The 19,775-nt window shown below is 36.1% G+C and overlaps 1 protein-coding gene across 4 annotated transcripts in view; it reads left to right on the top strand.

Moving 5' to 3' along the window:
* The window catches only part of dock1 (dedicator of cytokinesis 1), a 292,059-nt gene extending 273,180 nt beyond the window's left edge, over window positions 1–18,879 (top strand). For 2 of the 4 annotated variants that reach the window (XM_015346833.2, XM_015346831.2), the window contains exons 47-52: window positions 8,015–8,152; window positions 10,918–11,060; window positions 13,891–14,089; window positions 15,215–15,374; window positions 16,336–16,487; window positions 17,562–18,879. In XM_015346833.2, the coding sequence (XP_015202319.1) occupies window positions 8,015–8,152; window positions 10,918–11,060; window positions 13,891–14,089; window positions 15,215–15,374; window positions 16,336–16,487; window positions 17,562–17,657 (888 nt within the window). In that variant the 3' untranslated portion in view covers window positions 17,658–18,879. Of the gene's footprint in view, window positions 1–8,014; window positions 8,153–10,914; window positions 11,061–13,890; window positions 14,090–15,214; window positions 15,375–16,335; window positions 16,488–17,561 lie in introns of all 4 variants that reach the window. The other 2 variants (XM_015346832.2, XM_015346830.2) reach the window with 1 other exon arrangement.
* Window positions 18,880–19,775: the final 896 nt, after the last annotated feature.

The raw sequence follows: 19,775 nt of genomic DNA, 5'->3' as shown, positions 1-19,775 counted from the left end.
TATTTGAGGAGAAAAGGCATCTATATTCTAGTGTTTACTGCTGTGTTTATTGATTGATTGTTTAGTGTGTTGATTGCTAGTTTTATTTGAGGCAGATGAGCAACATTTGATTGTTCATTCATATAACACTTCATCACCTCTAATCACTGCACTCATGAACTATGTAGCATCCAGTGAATTAGCACATTTGTTGGAGTTTCAGCAATGCTCTAATTCCTGCAATATTTAGAAAATATGAATCCAATATTTTGGCTGAAGCATAGAGCAAAATAGATAAATAGCAAAAGGTGATTAAATTAACTTTCTTTCAGTGGCTCCCAGATGGATACACTAGTAAAGGTGCTACTGTAGCTCAGAGCACAGGCTGAGCCAGGCATTGTTGGTTCAGGCCTGTTGAAGTAGCTGCCTGTGACCAGGATTACCCAGCTGGTGGTGAACAGTTGGCTGAGTACAGCCAGGGCTAGAGGGAATTTAGTTGGCCAAGGTTTCTGCAACTTTCTGAACACTGGCTAATCCAGGGACCTGCGAAGCGCCTGTGAGGTGGCAGTAACTCTGTTAAGAGAAATGCTGCTCCTCCCACTATTGCAGCCTCTCCTGCAGGCCTGTGCTTGCACTGTCTCATATGACAAGTGGGTGTGGTAGGTGAGCACATCCTCATTCTCCCTGAGCAGTACAGGTACTATAGTGGGTAAGTAGGTTTGGTAACTCCTTTCTGGGTGGATATAAAAATTAAAAATAACTGGTGATAGTAAAAGGAAAAAGAAAACTGCATTCCATATTGAGGTCAACTGGCTTGTTAGCAGTCGCATTTACTTATAAAGTTTTCTGGCTGAATAAAATTAACGTGGATAAAATATATGAGAGGGCAAGTTCAAATTCATCCCCCTCACATGACTTTCCTCTTTCAGACCTATTTAAATATTTGATGGGGAACTGCTGTCTCAATTTCTCAGAGTGGTTATTAAATCTTGGCAACAAATTAAATTAATTCATGGTATCGCACTGGGAAGTTTTACAAATTCTGAATTAAGCACAAAATCATGAACATTGTGAAAGTACTGAATGGTTACCATGTTGCCACGGGCAATAGTGATAGTTCACGCAATTGTGATATGAAATGGCCCTTCCTGCTGACAAGTCTCTGTAATGACTATTGTAATGTGATGTACTGTAGGAGCAAATAAGTATAGGTTGTACAGCAGGCATTTTTTCACAGAAGTGTTCCAATGTGATCTGCAAACAGAGTTAACAAGTAAGTTTTATTTGTCAGCAAAACCGTTGAGAGCAATTTATAGTGGATTAAAAGAGATGTATTTACAAACTTACTTATTTATACAGTAGAATAACAGGGCCACTTCACCTCACCAGACGTTTGGTTTGACTCATATCTTCGCATACCTGGAACTTGGTCTATTTTGTGATTTAAATTGGAGTGTTAACACATTTATGTGTACTTTTTACTTTCATTGTGGTTCGAAATGCACTCATCAATGTTGATTTTTTCTAACCCCAAAATATAAAAAATAGCAATGCAGTTCCCCCTGTAAAAGCAAACCAAAGTTCTGTGTTATAAATGTCACAAATGTGTTCATTTCACTCTGTCAGGGCATGGTATAATAAACTAAATTAAGCGAACCCCTAATCAGATCCACAGAGTAATTTCCCAGGAACTTAAATGCTTTATTTTGAACCATGTTTATACTGTACAAATTCACATTCAACACCAGTGTTTTTAACTGTGGAGATAGGCTTTGGAAGAGCTTACTATTCTCCTCTTAAGACACGAAAAAGCATTAATAGAAAGAGTGGAAGCTTTCAGGCAATCCATAAAGAATGAGATGTTTAAGCTCTCTGTCCATTTTAACCTTTTACTCTTTCTTCTCCTGCATTTTACTGTCGGTTTGTGTCAAGGGATTCTCAGACCTTGTTACACAGTCTGTGTTTAGAACAGTGGGGGAATTCAGTATAGTTGAATAGTTATAGTTGGCCAAGAAATGGTATCAGAAAGAGAACAACTGGTGTGAAATTTAACTTTAACAAGTAAACAGTCATAAAAATGTCAGACATTTTTAAAAAAGAGAGAAGGTCATTCGGCCATGTAGCCTGTTAGTAGAAGTAGTTAGCAACTAGTTGATCTGAGAACCTCATCCAGCTATTTCTTGAAAGAAGCCAAGGTTTGTAATACACTAATCTTGTAATGTAATCATAACAGACTTAAATCATGTATTAGGTGTTTTCTGACATTATGTGTTGTTCAGAAAGTTCCCTTATAAAAGCATTTCACAGAATCATATTTTGGATGGCCTGAATGCAATAACATAACGTTAATACAAGTGATATACAAAGCCATCTATCCAGAATGTCTTGTTTTTGTAGTCAATAGATGCTGCTTACAAGTTCGCTTTACTCTGTGTCTGTGAGCCAAACAATCATTACATTAAGATGTCATTTTTTTACATACTGTTGTCAGAAAGAGAGAATGAATATTTCTGCTTGAAAATGGTTATCTTTGTAGAAATTGTACCTTATGTTCTCTTTCTTTTATGGGAGTAACCAGTTTACACTGTCTGTATATGTTATTAACTGGATTTCTTTAAAAACTACTACAATGCAATAACTGGAATAATTAAATGTTAAATTAAGCATGTAGACACACACTTTTGGGTGGACGGACCTTTTTACTTTTCAGTGAGAAACATTTTGATTATTAGTAGTTAGAAGTGAATAATCACTGCTCTCTTCATTAAAAATATCTTTTTAGACCACTTTTCCTTTTATGTTACAATTCTAAGATAACAGATGTCTGTTCTTGACCTCATATTTTATTGAAATGAAATCTTTGGCATGAGAATCTTTGGAATTTGCTTATACCTTGGTAAATGCTTCATTAACCCATGTGGTGATAAACCAGTTAGATGGTTTAGGTACTGTACTGTATGTATGAGTATCATACCAGGTAGACAGATGTGGGGCACTTGTCTACGTAAAGGCTGCACGTCTCCCCATATCTGCACAGATTGGTGACAGGTGTTGTCGTTTCTTTTCACTATCTCAAGTCGTTTCACACTTGAAGGTTGTGTTCCCGGTAAATCCAGTACTTGCTTTGGGGTTTAGGAGAAACAGAATTAAATGACAATGATGCACAGAATGGCCTCCTTTTATTTGCATTACATTGTGAAAGCAAGCAGATTATGAATTACAACAAGTACCTCATTTGTTTTAATGACAGAAAGCATCATTTGGGAATATTTGGATGCCTTGAATTATTTTTTGTTATCGAAATACTGCAGCTAGGGATAGCATGAACACTAGTGCTTAACTGCTAAACAAAGTTTACTCAGCTTGTAAGGCCGTATCACTTTGTGCTTAGTGAATGTGTACACATCACAGAATTGCAAAAATATGTAAGAAGGATTTTTTCACATGGACAGTGTTTTAATTGAAAGAAATTATGTTTAAATTAAGAAATTAAATTAAGGTAAGTTGGCACCAAAGCAATTATGTACTGCCATATACAGTTGGACATATACTTGCACATGCACTGTGCTGGTGTACCACTATTTAAAATACTCCAGTGTAGTCATTTTTATGGCTATAAAAAGAAACGTGTTTCCCAGGAGATGGGAATCCTGCCAGAGCAATTTCATTACTTTAAAGAAACTCCCTTAATGGTGATGAAGATTTAAAAAGTCAGGTATTTCATACCCTTAGGGATCATTTTGTCCAAATTCCTTTTTCATCCTTATTCAGTACAGGTTTCTGTTTCAAGTAATTCTTTTAAGTAATGGACAAAAGCAGAATATCTTTTCAATACAAATTGTTCACTCTAATATTATTTACCAAAGAAAATGTACTTTTCAGTTTTACTCAGAAATATTGGTAAAATGTCTCAATGTGAAGTTAAGATAGAATTATTAGGTTATAAAACAATATTTATCTTTTTTCTAGTTGCAGTCTTTTTGAATGATTGAATATTTAAAATATTAATATGAAAATGAAAAAGGGAATAAAATACAGAACAGTATAATAACATGCAAAAAATGAGTCATTTTTGAAGCTTCACATTTTTGGTGTTGGATATTTTTATGATTCTCAAATATTTTTTTCAGAGAAAATACATTCAGTTGTTTCAGTATTTATAAATTAAACAGCATGAGTTCAGTCAGTCTAACAGCAGAGGGATGCCTGATGCATCACTGCATTGGAAAATGAAGAAAAAAACTTAGCCAAGGCTTAAATCCAAATAAGGTGGCTGTTTGTGGTTGGTTATAACCACACATACATCATCATCATTGTTGTTATTATTATTATTGATTGTTTTTGTTATTAATAATATTTGATCCTTTTAGGTTATTTATTTTTTTATTTTTCTTTGGTCTTCAAGAAAAGGGAAAAAGAAAAATCTAAGGATGTCTCTGTTCTAGCAGCTCAGATCCTGTTTTCACTTATTTCAAGTTCTGTCAATTACCCCTCTCTCATACCAGTCCTGTGTCAGCACCCTGGGGCGCTATTCTAATGAGGGTGCAGTGTACAGAACTGAGGGACAGCAGTGCACTCCTCTGAAAATCAGCCACTCACCTGCCTTCCCTCTCTCCTTGCCCCCCAGTTCTTTCTGAGAGACACGGAGAGGAGGCTCTTTTATGACTGGAAATTGTTATTTTTAATAGTATCAGACTGCTGGTGGTTAAATATAATTAAAAATTATATAATTATTACATAGGAACAAGTAATAGGTTTATTCCATGCTGAAAAGAGAAGAAAGGAAAAACAACATTTCGGCTGTGGAGCCTTCTTCGTGTGTCATAATTATTACATAGTTGAATCTGGAAATGTGAGCATTCAGTTCTCATAATTCTTGTTTTTTCCATTCTATTTTCACTTATGGAATTATATTAAAGATGGATACCTTATACTGTGTGCGCTACGATTAGAATTTCCCCAGAATCAAAGGTTTTGATTTTCTTCTTATTTTCCATGAGACCTTCTGTGACTTTACTGTCTAGTATTTTTTGGTCCAACCATTATTTGTTCTTATGCTCACTGCCATTTTGGTTTCTTTAGTGCTGCAATGAAGTTTGTAACCTACAGTTACATTTTAATTTTGGGGAGGGGATCTTCTCTTAGAGCATACACTTCTTCCAGTTGTCTAGGCTTCATGCTACAGGTTACAATAAATTATATTTAGATAGTAATATCTAAAATACTTGCAAAACTATGTCTAAACAATCACTTGTTTCCAGTGTCCTGTTCATAGAATGTTGTTGCAGAACTCATGTCTTTTACATTCATAAAACATACATAGTTTCACAAATTCAGTATTAGCATTTAGTTATTTCTAAAGCTATAAAGTTGTTTCAGTGTAAAACGTTTTCAGATCATTTATTGACTTTTCTTTGCCAGGTAATACATTCTTTAAATGTAGGCTGTGTAGCAAAATACAATATCAAACGTGCCTTTTATGTGTTTTGAAATTGAAGAGTTCTGACACTAATAGTATTAGTATTGATTGCTTGATATATGAAAATAATGACAAAATTGCTGCAGTTTTAAGAAAAGCCTATTTCCAAAGTTTCTTTTTTTCTAAATTAGTTATGCTTAGACTCCACATGAATATATAAACCAATCATTTGCTGTGTCTTGAGAAACATGATTGGAAGAAGGAATATTTTAGCACAGATTAAGGATAGGAGTGTTAAAATCATCTGGTGTTGGAACTGTTGAGAATGTATTGTTTCATTACTTACAGACATTATCAGGTTTTTCTGAGATTTCAGTCTTATTTCATATCACACCTGCATTGGTCGCCTGTTAAATGCAGAATGATTTTACAGTTGTAACACTGTATAAACCTCATTAATGGTCTAGCTCGAGCTATATGCCTGAACAGTTACAAGAGAATATTCTCCATGTGTACCTTCCCTTTATGAATACACATCTGTTGTCAGAACCTAGGCCTAAGTTTCTTTCTGCGGGAGATAGAACATTTTGCTCATTGCATTCAGATTCTGGAACATACTCCCATAGATATTTGAGGAATCAAAACCTATTGATATTTTTTGTTGATGTTGGCCAAAAAACAGCTTCCATGTCCTGGCATTTTATTATAGTTAGAATGTATATCATTTTTCATGTTACATTATAATAGCATATTATAATATAAAATAATATTATGTTATTTTATACAATAAGGTCAATATGAATATCAGCTCAAGATAATTCCTTTTATCTTCAGCTAGATAAATTTAACAAGTTAACATTAATTGCATCTGTAACAATTATTTTTTTTGTTTTACATATAAGGTTTGTTTTTTTCCCTGATCAGTTCATGTCCCCAGCCAAACTGCCATGGTTCTCAGTGCACCATCACTGAAATCTTGTCCTAACTCCCTTCTGTGCTGTGCCTTCTGTATTCCTGCACAGAAAATATCTTGAAAGAGCGTGAAAAGAGTTGGCCTTACCTTTCTGACTTGACAGTGAGATGCCATGTCTTTTAGCCTCGGTTACTAGTTTCCCAGACTTTATGACGGCCTTTTCTCATGATACCACATGAAATTTGGTGTCATAGTTCTGAAGGGATGTCTCCGTTTCAATTGAACTATTTACTGGTTAACTTTGTTGTTTCATTGCAATGGATAATTTTCCTCTCACTCCCACAAATGCCTTGTCCATGAAATAAATTGTTCATTTTTAATGAGAAAAAGACCTTTAAAATGGCTACAGTTAACTGTAAGAAGAAATATATTCTCTGAAAATCTAGGGAAGGCTTACTGGGACCACAGCAATGAAGACTTCTCTTTCTAAATAAATAAGTAAAGGTCAGCTGCACCTCCACAGTGAGCTTTAATTAGAACTTTGTACTCCTGAGTTCTCTCAGACAGCAGTCTGGGTCATTGACAAGCAGTTATATCTGACCTTTAGCAGAAATGTATTAGGTGCTTGTCAAGTATGTGTGCAAGGAGAAGGAGTGAGAGGCAAACTAAAGAGGATGCTATATACAGCTGTTGTGTATTATGTATGGCTTTCTGTTCAAGTATACATTGAATAATAATAAACTAATATATTATAAGAAGTTTTTATTATTAGCATTAATATGTAATATTAGAAACTTGTGAAATTAGAATGATCAATGGTAATCAAAAGGTAATAGTGGTGTTTATATTGGAAATTATTGGCCATAATTTAAAACCTGGTGAGAATATTTCATGTATAGTTACTCTCAAGTAGTAATTTTTCTTTCAGTATTCCCAAACCCACATTTTTTATTCCCATGTCTGCTTCCTCAAAGACATCATCCATGTGTTGTTACTATGTAATCCTATAAACCCAAAATTACAACCTCTTGTTGGTGTTGGAATGCATTCAAAAGATGAACTCCTCTGACAAGCTCCGTATTTTCAGATGTCTTTTTTAAGAAAAGTCACATTAATTGCTTTGCTTAAGTGTTGTATTCCAAAGTGACATTTCTGTTAGGTTAGCTTGTAATCTTTATAAAACATCCCTTCTATCCCTTGTGGACGATCCTGTCTTGGCATGGATTCTTGAGGACTTCTGCAGATTGGTGTTTTCAGACACCACAATAAACTTAAATGGAGCACTGTTGTTGACTCAGTACCAAAAATAAACACTTTAAAAAGGTAGCATGAAAGCTAAAATATACATGAAAGCACTTTTCTTCCAAACCATCTTTACTTTTCTTAAGTCCATAGAAAGAAAAGAAGCAGTCGCTCCTCTTGGGATTCTGCAACTAAATCTTCAATTCTTTCTCACTCCTTTTTTGAACAAATAAATCAGTTTATTTTTATAGTGAATGGTGACAGTCTCAGGTGGTCAGTGAAGAAGACACAGAAGCTTAGTTTATCAGAGAGACTGATAAAACAGCAGAAGACTCTTGACATTCATCCCAGATTTAGGCAAAAATGTCTTAAGTGAAAATTTACTTTACCTTTCTAAAGCTTTACTGGGTATATTTATATATGGAGAGATTTCAATTATATAACCATTTTTTTGTCTTCAGATCCCAAACCTTGCCGATGGAGTGCGAATTCATGGAGAAAAGGTGACAGAAGCTCTGAGGCCCTTCCATGAGCGACTGGAGGCTTGTTTTAAGCAGCTGAAAGAGAAAGTGGAAAAGCAGTATGGGGTCAGGATACTGGTACGTTCATCTACAGGCTGCTCTCATTCTCCAGTAGCTCAAGCAGCACGTGAATGGACTGGCAATCTATTGTCTTGCTGGAATTGTGATTGCTGTATAAGGGAAAGAAAATGCAGTGGATTATGCAGATCTCCCTGAGCATCATTGGGGGGAGGGTTTCCTTGCCTTCAGAGGCTGAGCCAGAGCATGGTGTTCAGCAGCACTTTAGAGATGAAGCATCTTTACTACTAAGTGACTCAGAGACATTGATTCTCTCTGAGCTGTAAAGATCTCACTGCATTTTCTTGGCAAACACTGAATATCCTCGTATAGCTCAAAATGTTACGTTCTCTGTCTCAGTCAATTTCCCAACATAATCTTAGAAATATGGATCTCCATGATCTGGTGGGGGGATTGCTTTCAGTAGAGATGTGTGGTTTGATTGTTATTTTTAGATAACAAAATTAAACAGCAGAATGAAGGAAAGATCCTGGCACAGCTCTTTATGTGACTGCCAACTTTACTTGTATTCTTAATTATTTATAGCAGCTATCTTAATTAAAACAATGAGATTTCAGAAGGCTGAAATGATCAAATGACAGATTAATTAACATATTAATACAGTTCTTTGAAATCTGCACCAAACTCCTTTTATATTGGCATCACATTTTTTCAAGGTTTTAAGATTTTATGACTTAATCACAAACTTGTACAATTGCATAATTCTCTTAGGCACCCTCTTCCATCAGTGCTCTGTTGTGCCTAACAACAAATTAGCCTTCCATTTTTTTTCCTTTAGTCGCATTGATTTTGTTAAAGTTCAGCTGCTAGACTTCTGGGAAAGGCCAGTGAAGATGATGATGAAGATAAAACTTCCTGTAAAAAATGTCCTCCTTTTATGAGCTAGCATGCCCTTGTAGTATTTTCAGGCTGTTTTTTCCATTGTTGCTAAAAGCTTTGGAATTACTATAAAGAAAAGATAGTAGCCACTGAAATCTGTAAAGAACATGCTATGTCTGGACTCATGTTACTAGGCTTTTACTGAACACTGATTCCTTTAAAGGCCCTTGAATCAGAAAGCTTTTCTTAACAGACATTAAAAGACCACCTACTGGGTGCTATGTTAGTAATTTTCTTTTTTCATTGCACCATGTAGCATCATCCACAGAACCTCCAATCTTTCAAGTCTTTTAAGATTCCAGCATCATGTGAGCATGGTACAAAAGTAATCAGAATTTGACACTTAACGTTATCTATTTTCTATATAGGAATGATAAACTGGCTTATATACTATATACTAGCTGATATTTTTGCTGCACAAAATCATTTAGACACTGAATTTGAAAATGTTGTCCTGTTGCCATTTTTGCTGTGTCTTTTGAAGACAATTTCTATTGGCTGTTAAAGCAAAAAAGTCAGTTTTGCAGTTCATATTTGTACATCTGTGAACTATGCCTACTTGTCTTATACCTGCCACATTTTCATCAACCTACAGTATAACTCAGGACTCCATGATCTTGGTCCTAAAGGACCAGAATTTTTACAGGTTTTCAGTCCAGCTGAGCTCTTAACAGCCTGAATCAGCTTGTTATTGGCTTAATTGGCCCAATTTACCAGCGTTTGTCAACTTTTCAGGTCCTCTTGATTTAAAGAGACATAGAAAACATACAGACACATCTGCCCTCCAGGACCAGAATTGGGCAAGCTTGGTATAACTGAAAAAGCATGAATGTAGACCACAATTCTTTCATTAATGGCCAGATGGCTGATTTTTATTTTCCAGATTTCTTTAAAGTAAAAAACTATTGTGCTGTGCTATTTCATGCTGCCCAGCTCCCGTCTGGAGTACAGTATGTTTGAATGTTGTGTGTGCCTTGCTGAATTACAAGAAAACATTGTCTTAATTGCTCGGTCTGCTATAAACACAGGCATCTGATATGCACCAAAGACTGTTTATATTGATTATCTAGGAAGGAAAATTTACATGAATTAAATCATGGTTGTTATTCATCATTAGTCTTGCATGCCCTATGTTGTGCAAATTATAAATATGTTTTACAATTTAGACCTAAGGACTGAGAAATACGTTGCATTTATCATTAGGAGATGCACAGGATGCATCTGTAACATACATTCACTACCACCAAGGGAGATTACTAAGGGCCTTCATACATTTGATATTCCATCACATCACTACAACTCCTCATCAGAATCCTAGGATACATCTATAATGGAATACAGTATGTACTCATTGCTAAATTAGTTAAATTAGTTAAAAAAACTAAAAGCCTATTATATGACAATAGGACTGAAAGTCTTTTAATTGCTGCACCTTAATTATCCAGTTCCTTTCCAATTATTTAATATCCTGCTTGTAATTGCAGCTAAAGTCTGTAAAATTAAAAGCCTCCCTCTTTCTTTTCAGTTCTTTTGAAATATCTTTTGAGACTAACTCGGTGTCAACAAAATTGAATAACGCTTAGAAAATCAAAGTATGTTAACAGTTGAGTGCTTTCAGCCAGAGAGTATCACGTTAACAGTGTGTGCCTCAATCCGTTTGCATTACCGTGTGTGCTTTGTGTTGAGTGTGTTATGAGTTTACACTTTTTTTTTCTGTTCACTAGTCAAATGTAATTGCAGGCGCACTAACAGAAATGTTGGAAATGGTGAAATGTTAGAACGTTGGAAAAATGTCTCGGAGTGTCCAGCAGTGCACTGCTCCCCCTGAGAGGGTGTGTGCTAGGGAGCTGCCTCAGATGTTAACTACCCCGTTGGTGTTGCAGCAGCCCGCGAGCAATGAGAGGCGGGGGAGTCGGCCCCGCTCCATGGTCAGGTCCTTCACCATGCCTTCCTCCCAGAGACCCCTCTCCGTGGCATCGGTGACCTCCGTGTCTTCCGACAACTCGCCTTCCAGGCCAGGCTCAGATGGGTTTGTGGCTTCTCTTCTCTTTTTTTTTCAGATTTGCTCCCCTATGGAGCCTATTAAAGAACATGTTATGTTGAAGAAAGTAAGCTTTTATTTTAAGGACCTCCTCCCCACCCCATTGAAATAAAAGACCTTAATTAATTGACACAGTGAGTTATGAAAGTCAAGCTTCAGAAAAATAGCTTTTACAGCAGATAGGTAATTTCTTTTTTCCTATATTTTAACTTCAAAGCCCAGGAAAGTACAAATTTTGCCTTGAACGATTTGCATAGGAGAGAGGTGTCCTAGTTTCTGTCATTTTTTTCAACTGGTAGCCTCAGACAAAGCACAATAGGTTACCATCGCTGACACAGAATCATTTTCTTAGTCCTTTGTCATATAGGTCACTGTCTCGGTAGTCCGTGATGCATTTCTTGAGAATACATATAGTTTTGTATGAACTCCCCTCTAGGCCCGTAACCTAGGGTCGGCATTATTTCAAGCAATAGCTGACATTTTTTTTTTTAAATAGCACAGAAAAAGTATTACAGTGGCTGGGGGGACTGGGGTCCTCTTCTCTCAGTTTTCACTTTCCATTGGGCCTAAAAACACAATAAAGGAAGAAAAAACAGCTTGTTTTGATCCTTTCAACTGGCAACCAGCAGGTCCACACATAAAATAATTTCACTTAAATGTGCATATCCTCCTGCCACGGACAAGATGCTGACCCCTGACTATTAGAGTTTTTCTGCTGTGGATTCAGCGCTGTCAGTCTTCTATTCATGCACTGCACTTTATTGGCAGATGTAACAGCTACCTGCCACAGCATTGCAATATTTCCAATGGATGATATTAACAATAATATAGAGAAAAGGCTTCAGGACACATTAATGTTACCCCAGCTAAAAGTAGTCCTTCAAAAGCCAATACAATGGAAGCATAAAATTAAATTACAAATCTTTGTTTGTAGCTGCTAGGCACTTTCCCTTTGACTTAATCATTCAAGTCTTTAATGGCCTAGCTTGTTAAAATCTATATACTGCCAATTAAGATTTCTGATATCTGGCTTATGAAAGGTTTATGACTACTTTGTATAATCAAAAGTGTCAGGAGCTCGGAGATTGCAAATACAGAGGAAGATTCATTACTGTATCTCATTAATGCACATTATTGGGATTTGAATTTGCATTCACATTGGCTCCTACACAGCTGAAGCCAAGAAAACAATAAATAGAATTTATCCATGACTGTGTTGCAGGTAGAATTTAAAATGACAAATCCTTTAGAAGTAATGTTTCACATTGCAATTTAAGATGTTCATAGCAAAGCTGAGAAGATTTTAAATTGCACCTTTACCATGTTTAAATTTCAAAAGATTTTGCAACCAAATGAAAGCAGCTGTACACCAATCTGCTGCACAATTTTACTTTGTACTCTCATCTTTTTAGCAACAAAGACACCCAGTATGTATGCTATTGTGTTCTTTTTTAACACAATATTGCTTGAATCATTGCATGAATTAATTGGCCCCTAATGCACATAGACTGGAAGACAAGTTGAAGAGGGCACATTTCTTTGTGTAGATGTTTTTTAAGAGCTACAACTGTTCAGGCAAAACAAAAGCAAAGAAAAGCAAAGCGAAAGCAAAGCAAAAACCTATTTTGTGATTACAGTTTTAACAATGGCCAGTCAGATAAAGATGTATCTTCCAGATTTTGTATCTTGAAAGTTTAATATTTTATTTATTAAAATATAATAATTAAATATGATAATAATAATAATATTTTAATTTAGCTTGTGGGTGGGAGAAACAATCTGATCAGATTATGGTATTTTATTGAATTTGGTCATGTCCATTTCTACTGCACATGCAAAATACATGAGGAAATATAATTTTAAATAATCTGAAAACCTAAATTTGAAGTTACTGTAAAACATCACGGAGTATTGATCAAGCAAAAACCTGCTTTGTGGTTACAGTTTAAATAACAGTGGGCGAGCAAAGATGCAAGCAATGTCTTCTTCTTGCCTTCATCTTTGATGTTTTTGAATGTTTGCTGTAGACAGCAATGGTATGAATTGCCATCTAATGGGAAGTGTGAGTCATTACACCATGCCATGCTCGAGTTGGTTAGTGTTGAGCAAACCATGAATTGACTTTGGAGAACATTAGTCCCTTGGGATAGTAAAAATGTTTTCATTTTTTCAGTGTAAAGCTGAAAAGAGATCATCTTAGATCATCAGGACACCTTCTCAGCACAGGATTGTATCAGAGTTGTCAGTTTTTGTTATTGTTAAATGAATAAAAATATATTAATATAAATAAACATTTTTTTCAAGTAAAATCAAAACTGTTAATAAAACCACCTGCTCTTATGCACCTCTGTTAATTAATCCCAGCAATATTTTATGTTTTCAATCCACTATATTCAGACATGTATTTTTTTTGCTGTTTCAGTGGCTTCAGAAATCTTTGCTCATGCTGTTGCCTAAATTATGTATGATAGAAACTGTGGACCTTACTTCAGATGACAGATTTAAGGTGTTGAACTTGGGGAAAAAAGTGAATAGTTAAGATTTATAAATTAGTTTGTTTTTAATGTTTTGCACTCCACAATAAATGGCTATCAAGAAAGAGTTTTTTCACATTTCTGGTTCGATTACTGCAAAAATGTTGAATAATTTTATCTTATTTACTGTTTTTTGTAAATGGTATCTAAATTGTTTTTGGAAATCGGCGCTGACAATATAAAATCTTATTGGTCTGTGCTTTTATTTGCATTACCTAAATACAATAACTTTAATACTTATTTGTGACAAACTTTATCACCTCCCCTTCTTTTTTGGCCTTCAGATTCACATTAGAGCCTCTTTTGCCAAAGAAACTCCATTCAAAGTCCCAGGATAAACTGGACAGAGAAGAGCCTGACAAGGAGAAGAAGGAGAAGAAGAAGGAGAAGAGGAACAGTAAACACCAGGAGCTGTTTGACAAGGAATTTAAAGCTGCAGATATCCCACAGCAGCCTACAGAGGCTGTCATTCTGTCTGAAACGGTGAGTCTGCATCTTCGGGCACCACTATGTTGCATACCCTGGAGTGCTAATGGATGGAGGTGCTTCCAACTATTTTTATTTGTCCCTTTGTTCCACAGTGCATTTATTCCTCTGCTTCTCTAGTGTTAAAACAAAGAAATCAAACAGGCTTTTTATGAAAGTTGGAATGAAGTGTCTATAACAGCTTTGCTTTTTTATTAGCGCATTTACCTTTGCTAAAAGCCACTATTAGATGATAAGTGTAAACGCAAGTTACTTAGTCCCTATGAACACATAAAAATGCATAGAAACACCTTATGCTTGAATATGCTTATGCTTAAAGAAAATGTATAAAACGTTTATCAAAATATATATGCATATCAGTTTATTTTCCCCTGAACTGAAATCTTGCCTTCAAATAATTTAATTGCAATGTAGGTGTTATTTGTTAAAGGTGAATTTTTTGGATGATAATGTTCACTTTAGATTGTTTACTGCCTCTTAGTACTGGGTCTCTGGGTTCAATTCCTTGGGTACTACCAGTGTGATGTTTGGATGTAAAATTGCCCCTGGTGTGCATGTGTCCATGTTTGTGTCTGTGTGTGCTCTATGATGGACTAGTATCCCATTCAGGATGTATCCTGCCTAGTGCCCAGTGCTTTCTGGGATAGGCTCTGGGCCACCATGACCATGAACTGGATAAGCGGCTATTGAAAGGAATGTGATGATGATCATTTTAGGAAATGAAAGCTTCCAATTCAGCTCCTCTCACTTTAGGATTGTGTGACATCAGCATAGTGCTGTTCTTCTCTGCAGGCAGTGTCATACAGCAGCATAAAGGAGGATTTCTCTTTCTCAGATATGGGAAAAGTGGCCAAATGAGCTACTAACATCTCATAACACATATCATCCTTAAGAAGTGGCAGTGAAGCTTAATTTAATGTAGTGTTCTGTATCTGGAATAAGGTCTGTGAAAATAATTTCAATTAGTAATAAAGATGATCTTTATTAAAGCCAAATTTCATTTTGAATGAGTGAGCAGCCAGGAGAAGATGAATATCCTCTGAGTTCCTCAGCAGGGTATATTATCTGTTCTCGCTGTGCTTGGAGGTTTTTTGTTATTTACATCTCTTTCTTAATTTCCAGATCAGTCCGCTCAGACCTCAGAGACCAAAGAGTCAGGTGATCAATGCGATAACTGGGGACCGACGCTTCTCTGTTTCTCCGGGGTCCTCTTCCTCCTCCTCTGTCCCCCCTCCTATCACCCCCCGGGCCAAGCTGTCCTTCAGCATGCTGACAGGTTCCAGTAAGTACCACTCAAGAGACAGGCACCTGCTGCCACGCCACACTGCTGAGCTCAGAGTCAGCACTTCATAAACACACAAGTCCTCCACAGTGGGCACAGCGGTTCTGTTGAAAACTTTTACATCAGATTTTGAAGAAATCCAATCAGGATGAAATGCAAATAAAGAGCTCTTCGTCACAAGAAGAGATGGCCCTTGCTGTGGAATCATATAGTACCAGACAACTACTTGAACCTGAATTTCCCATTGTTGTTGAGTTTTTAAAATAAAGATGACATTATCATACGCCTTCAGACTAAGGGCTACTGTTTATGTAGAAAGGGTACATGTTGACAAAAGAAACATGAGATCAGTATCATGTGTAAATTAAATGACTCATCAAAAAAAAGCTATGATGACTTGTTTTTTATTTTGGGGGCTTTGTGTGTCTACATTTTTTTGTATGTTGTGTATATAGATGTTGGAAAAAAGCTTTGCTGGCGCTGTGAGTGTCATAAAAGTTAGTGATATTTTTTTTTGTCTTTGGACCTTGCTTAGTGGCATTTGTTTTCTAGAACATGTCATATCAGGTTTTCAAATCCAGCACCGCTCAGCTGAATGCCTGTGTAGTTCTGTCATATATATACAGTACAATGCTGAAAGCTCAGTCCCTCCTCTGGGGAGAAGACTTATGAATCAAACAACACATTCCAGAACAGACAAATCCAAGGGAGCAAGTCAAAGTAGTTAATTTGTAGGGAACACTTCAGGCATATACCCTACCTGCTGAAAGAGGTTTGAAGTAAAGAACAAAATGTGCAGGCAAGCTAGGAAGATAAGAAATAAAATAACTCTATAACTGGAATGTTTTCTGTTTTATATTTTGGGAATCAATTGGAATTTCATGCAATGTGTTTTTTGGAATTGTGTAAGTGCAAATAGCTATAAATGCCCCCCACCCAAAACATGTTCTGTTGATTGCAGGTATCGAGCTAAATGGCATGGGCTACCCTGAGAAAGGAGAAACCCCTCCTCCTCTGCCGCTGAAAGGCAGCACAGCAGATTATGGAAATCTGGTGGATAATCAAGACTTGACAAGTCCGACTACTCCTCCACCTCCTCCACCACATCAAAGGGTAAGTGTTGTTAATTAGGCGTAGAATGACTTCTTTAATGATGCAGGGCATTTCTAGTGGAATGTAAACTGACATACAAGATACAGCTTTGGAATGTGACACAGTTTGTAATTCCCCCTTTGTGAAAATTAAAAGGGAAAAAAAAACATTTTAGGACTGAAATGTTAAAGTTGCCCCCACCATAACCATGCAATGTAGGTACAGAAATGTTATTTATATAAGGCTGCTCAAGTGCAGTAGTTCCCTCAGGTGATTGATGGGATGATTACTTTACCTTTCACATCACTCAGGAGCTTCCCAGTGTTAATCAGTATATTTGCTACTGATTCCTGATAAGGAAGAGACAGGAGCTTTTTTTTCTTTGCCACTCAGTTAACTAATCTTATTTATATCCTTTCACAAACTACAGACAGGTAGTAAAATAGAACCTGCAAAGATAAGCATATCCTTCTTTCGAACTGGATCGAGTACTTGGCACTACAGTTTGTAGCACCTTACGTCATACATTAAATTGTTTTTTATGCAGCCCAATTTTGAAAAGGTTCGCTTAATTTGAAATGTCCTCCTGCTCGGTCCTCTGGTTTACTTTTCTGCATTTAGAATTTCCAAGTAAGATTAAATTATCTGAAGGCTGATGAGTCAAAAGTCTATACATAAGCCTGCATAACATAAAACACCTGTTGAAATCTAGGAGAATCAGAATACTGTGCACACTGTGCAGCTGAATAGGAAACTATTCCAGAGATACAGCAATTTCAGTATCAAAACCACTAAAGTATCCTCTTCCTCAGAGTACAGTTGTAAACCTGTTCGGCTGTCAGCTCTATTTATGCAAGTCTCATCATTCAGTTTGATTTGAACATAAGTATGCACATTTTGTGCAGCAGAACAAATTACACCAACATTGTGCCTGTTGTGTGACTGCTGGAATGTCATACCTTTGTCTTGATGTATATTGTTTGGTTTTTGGTGCCTTTGTAACATCATCCCAGAGTACAGGTTAAACATATTCTTTGCTTTGTGAAGAAAAGCCTAGGTTGGAAAATTAACATGATTATATTTTTATTATTGTAGCATCTTCCTCCTCCACTACCCAGCAAGACCCCTCCTCCTCCTCCACCTAAGACAACGAGGAAACAAACATCAATTGACTCGGGAACTGTACAGTGAACAAGCACAGAAAAAGATTAAGATTCCCCAAAGACTGAGCTGTAATATATCCTTCTGCTGTTTTTTTTTTCCTTCACAGCTTGAAAAATGAATACCTCATTCAGGCCTTTACAGATTTTTTTTTTCCTTTAGTGTGATGATGCTGTCAGTCATAGGGAATTTCTCCTGTTGCACAGATTATTAATCAAGTCTTCAACTGCTGAGTTGTTGATACTAATGCATACTAAATGAGTTATTGTTTTGCTTTTTCACTCTGATAAAAAATGAATGTTACAGGTTTTTATCATATCTGTATGAGGGGAGGGGATTTGGATTTGACTGAATTATAAGTGAACATTGGATTTTGCAGAAGCTACTACTTAGCCCAAATAATGTAATGTACAGAGGTTTGTATATATGATTTTAAGCCTTTTTAACACATTTTCTGATACCCCTTTTCAGAATAACACTGCATTAGAGACATAGGCAAATAAACAGAAAAGGGCTTTTAGATTTTAAAATGACAGGGACTGTAAAGTATCTTTGAGTATCTTTTATATAAACATTATTTAATAGCTTGGAAATAATGGGTGTTGGAGTGTATACAACTAACTTTTTTCAGCTGTTCTTATTATCATTGTATATGATATGTAATAGAAAGCTATAACCTTGGATTAGAATAACATTGACAATTTCAGATTCACTACTGACTTTGGAATAAACTTTTAAAGTGTATTTTTAAAATGGTTGTTTGCCTTTTTCCTTTTCATAGTACATGTCAAATTACTGCCAATAAATCATGGATGGTATATTAATATATGAGCATAAATGTATGCTCATACAGGTATATACAGTAAGCGATGTTAGATGTACTATATAGTATATTCTTTCAAAACGATGATGAATGTCTTGCCCTGTGGTAGCTTCTTCAACAACTCATACAAGATCTTCACATTAAGAAACATATTAGAATTAAACTAAACATGTTTGATTTTAGTAAATTGACTAAAAAAACTGCAAACTGTATGTTAGCTATATGGTAAGTTTCTAAAAGGCTTTTATGTTACATATGATGCGTCATGTTCCGCATTATGTAATGACTTGTATTGACACATTATAAATTAAATATTTAATTTACTGCAGGACCAATATTAAAACCAAGAGCTCTCTCAACCTCATTTTTTTCATTTATGTTTTTGCCTGAGAAAAAACTGCTGCAGCCATTAAAACAATTTCCTCTGTCTCCCTCCCTGCGTGTGCCTTGTTTATTCCATCACACGCAAGAGGTGATTCAAAAAGCAAAAAAAAACAAAATTACTTGCCTGGTTTTAGAGTATTTTTCTCCTTTTCCTTTGTTCCCTACAAATAAACGCCTTCTTGGAACTCAAAGACCTTTTTTGCATTGTATTTACCTTGTTTCCTCAATTAAACTCTCCTAAAGTATTTTTTTCAGAAGAGAGAAATAATGGAAACCCATGTTAAAAAATTCAATCCTCAAATGTCCTTCCACACACATGGGCTGCTGTTATTTCTTTGCAACGCTTGTTTGACACACCCTTACCAGCTCCCACATGGCTCTCCTCTGTGCCTGCTGCAGTTACAAGCTCCGTGGTAAGTACAGACCGTGGCAGGGTGACAGGCTGAAGGGCATGAGCTTCTCTATCTACATCAGCCTCGTCTGGCAGAGCCTGCAGTCCATTAGTTTATTTTACTCCTAAAAGGTTATAAATAGAACACAAACTGCCCATGCTCTGTTGCTTTATTTCTCCTTAAAGCCATTCAGGTGATGGACAATTTCAAATGTCTCCTACAAAGTGCACAAGCAGAATAGCACTGCTGTGAAGGTTAATGTGTCAGCCGAACAGTACTGTGTAGAAAATATCTAGTACACAAGTGAAAGGTGAAAGTATATTGGGTTTACTGAATTCATTGTTCAGGTACATCTGTTCCCAAAAATGACAAGGCAGTGACAGCTTTGGCGTTTTATTGTTTAAGAACCTGTGTATACCTGTGTAATTACTTAAAGTCATTATTCTGCATGATTCACACAACAGGGAAAAAAAGGGATGCAAGTTTGATAGAAATTGTGACCAGTTCTGGATGTTTTTTCTATTAAATCTGTATTTGGATTCAGGTCTG

The sequence above is a fragment of the Lepisosteus oculatus genome, chromosome 4 (assembly GCF_040954835.1).
Source record: "Lepisosteus oculatus isolate fLepOcu1 chromosome 4, fLepOcu1.hap2, whole genome shotgun sequence".
Classification (NCBI taxonomy): Eukaryota; Metazoa; Chordata; class Actinopteri; order Semionotiformes; family Lepisosteidae; genus Lepisosteus; species Lepisosteus oculatus.
Note: the sequence above shows the minus strand (reverse complement) of the source record. Positions and strands in the feature narration are given on the sequence as shown.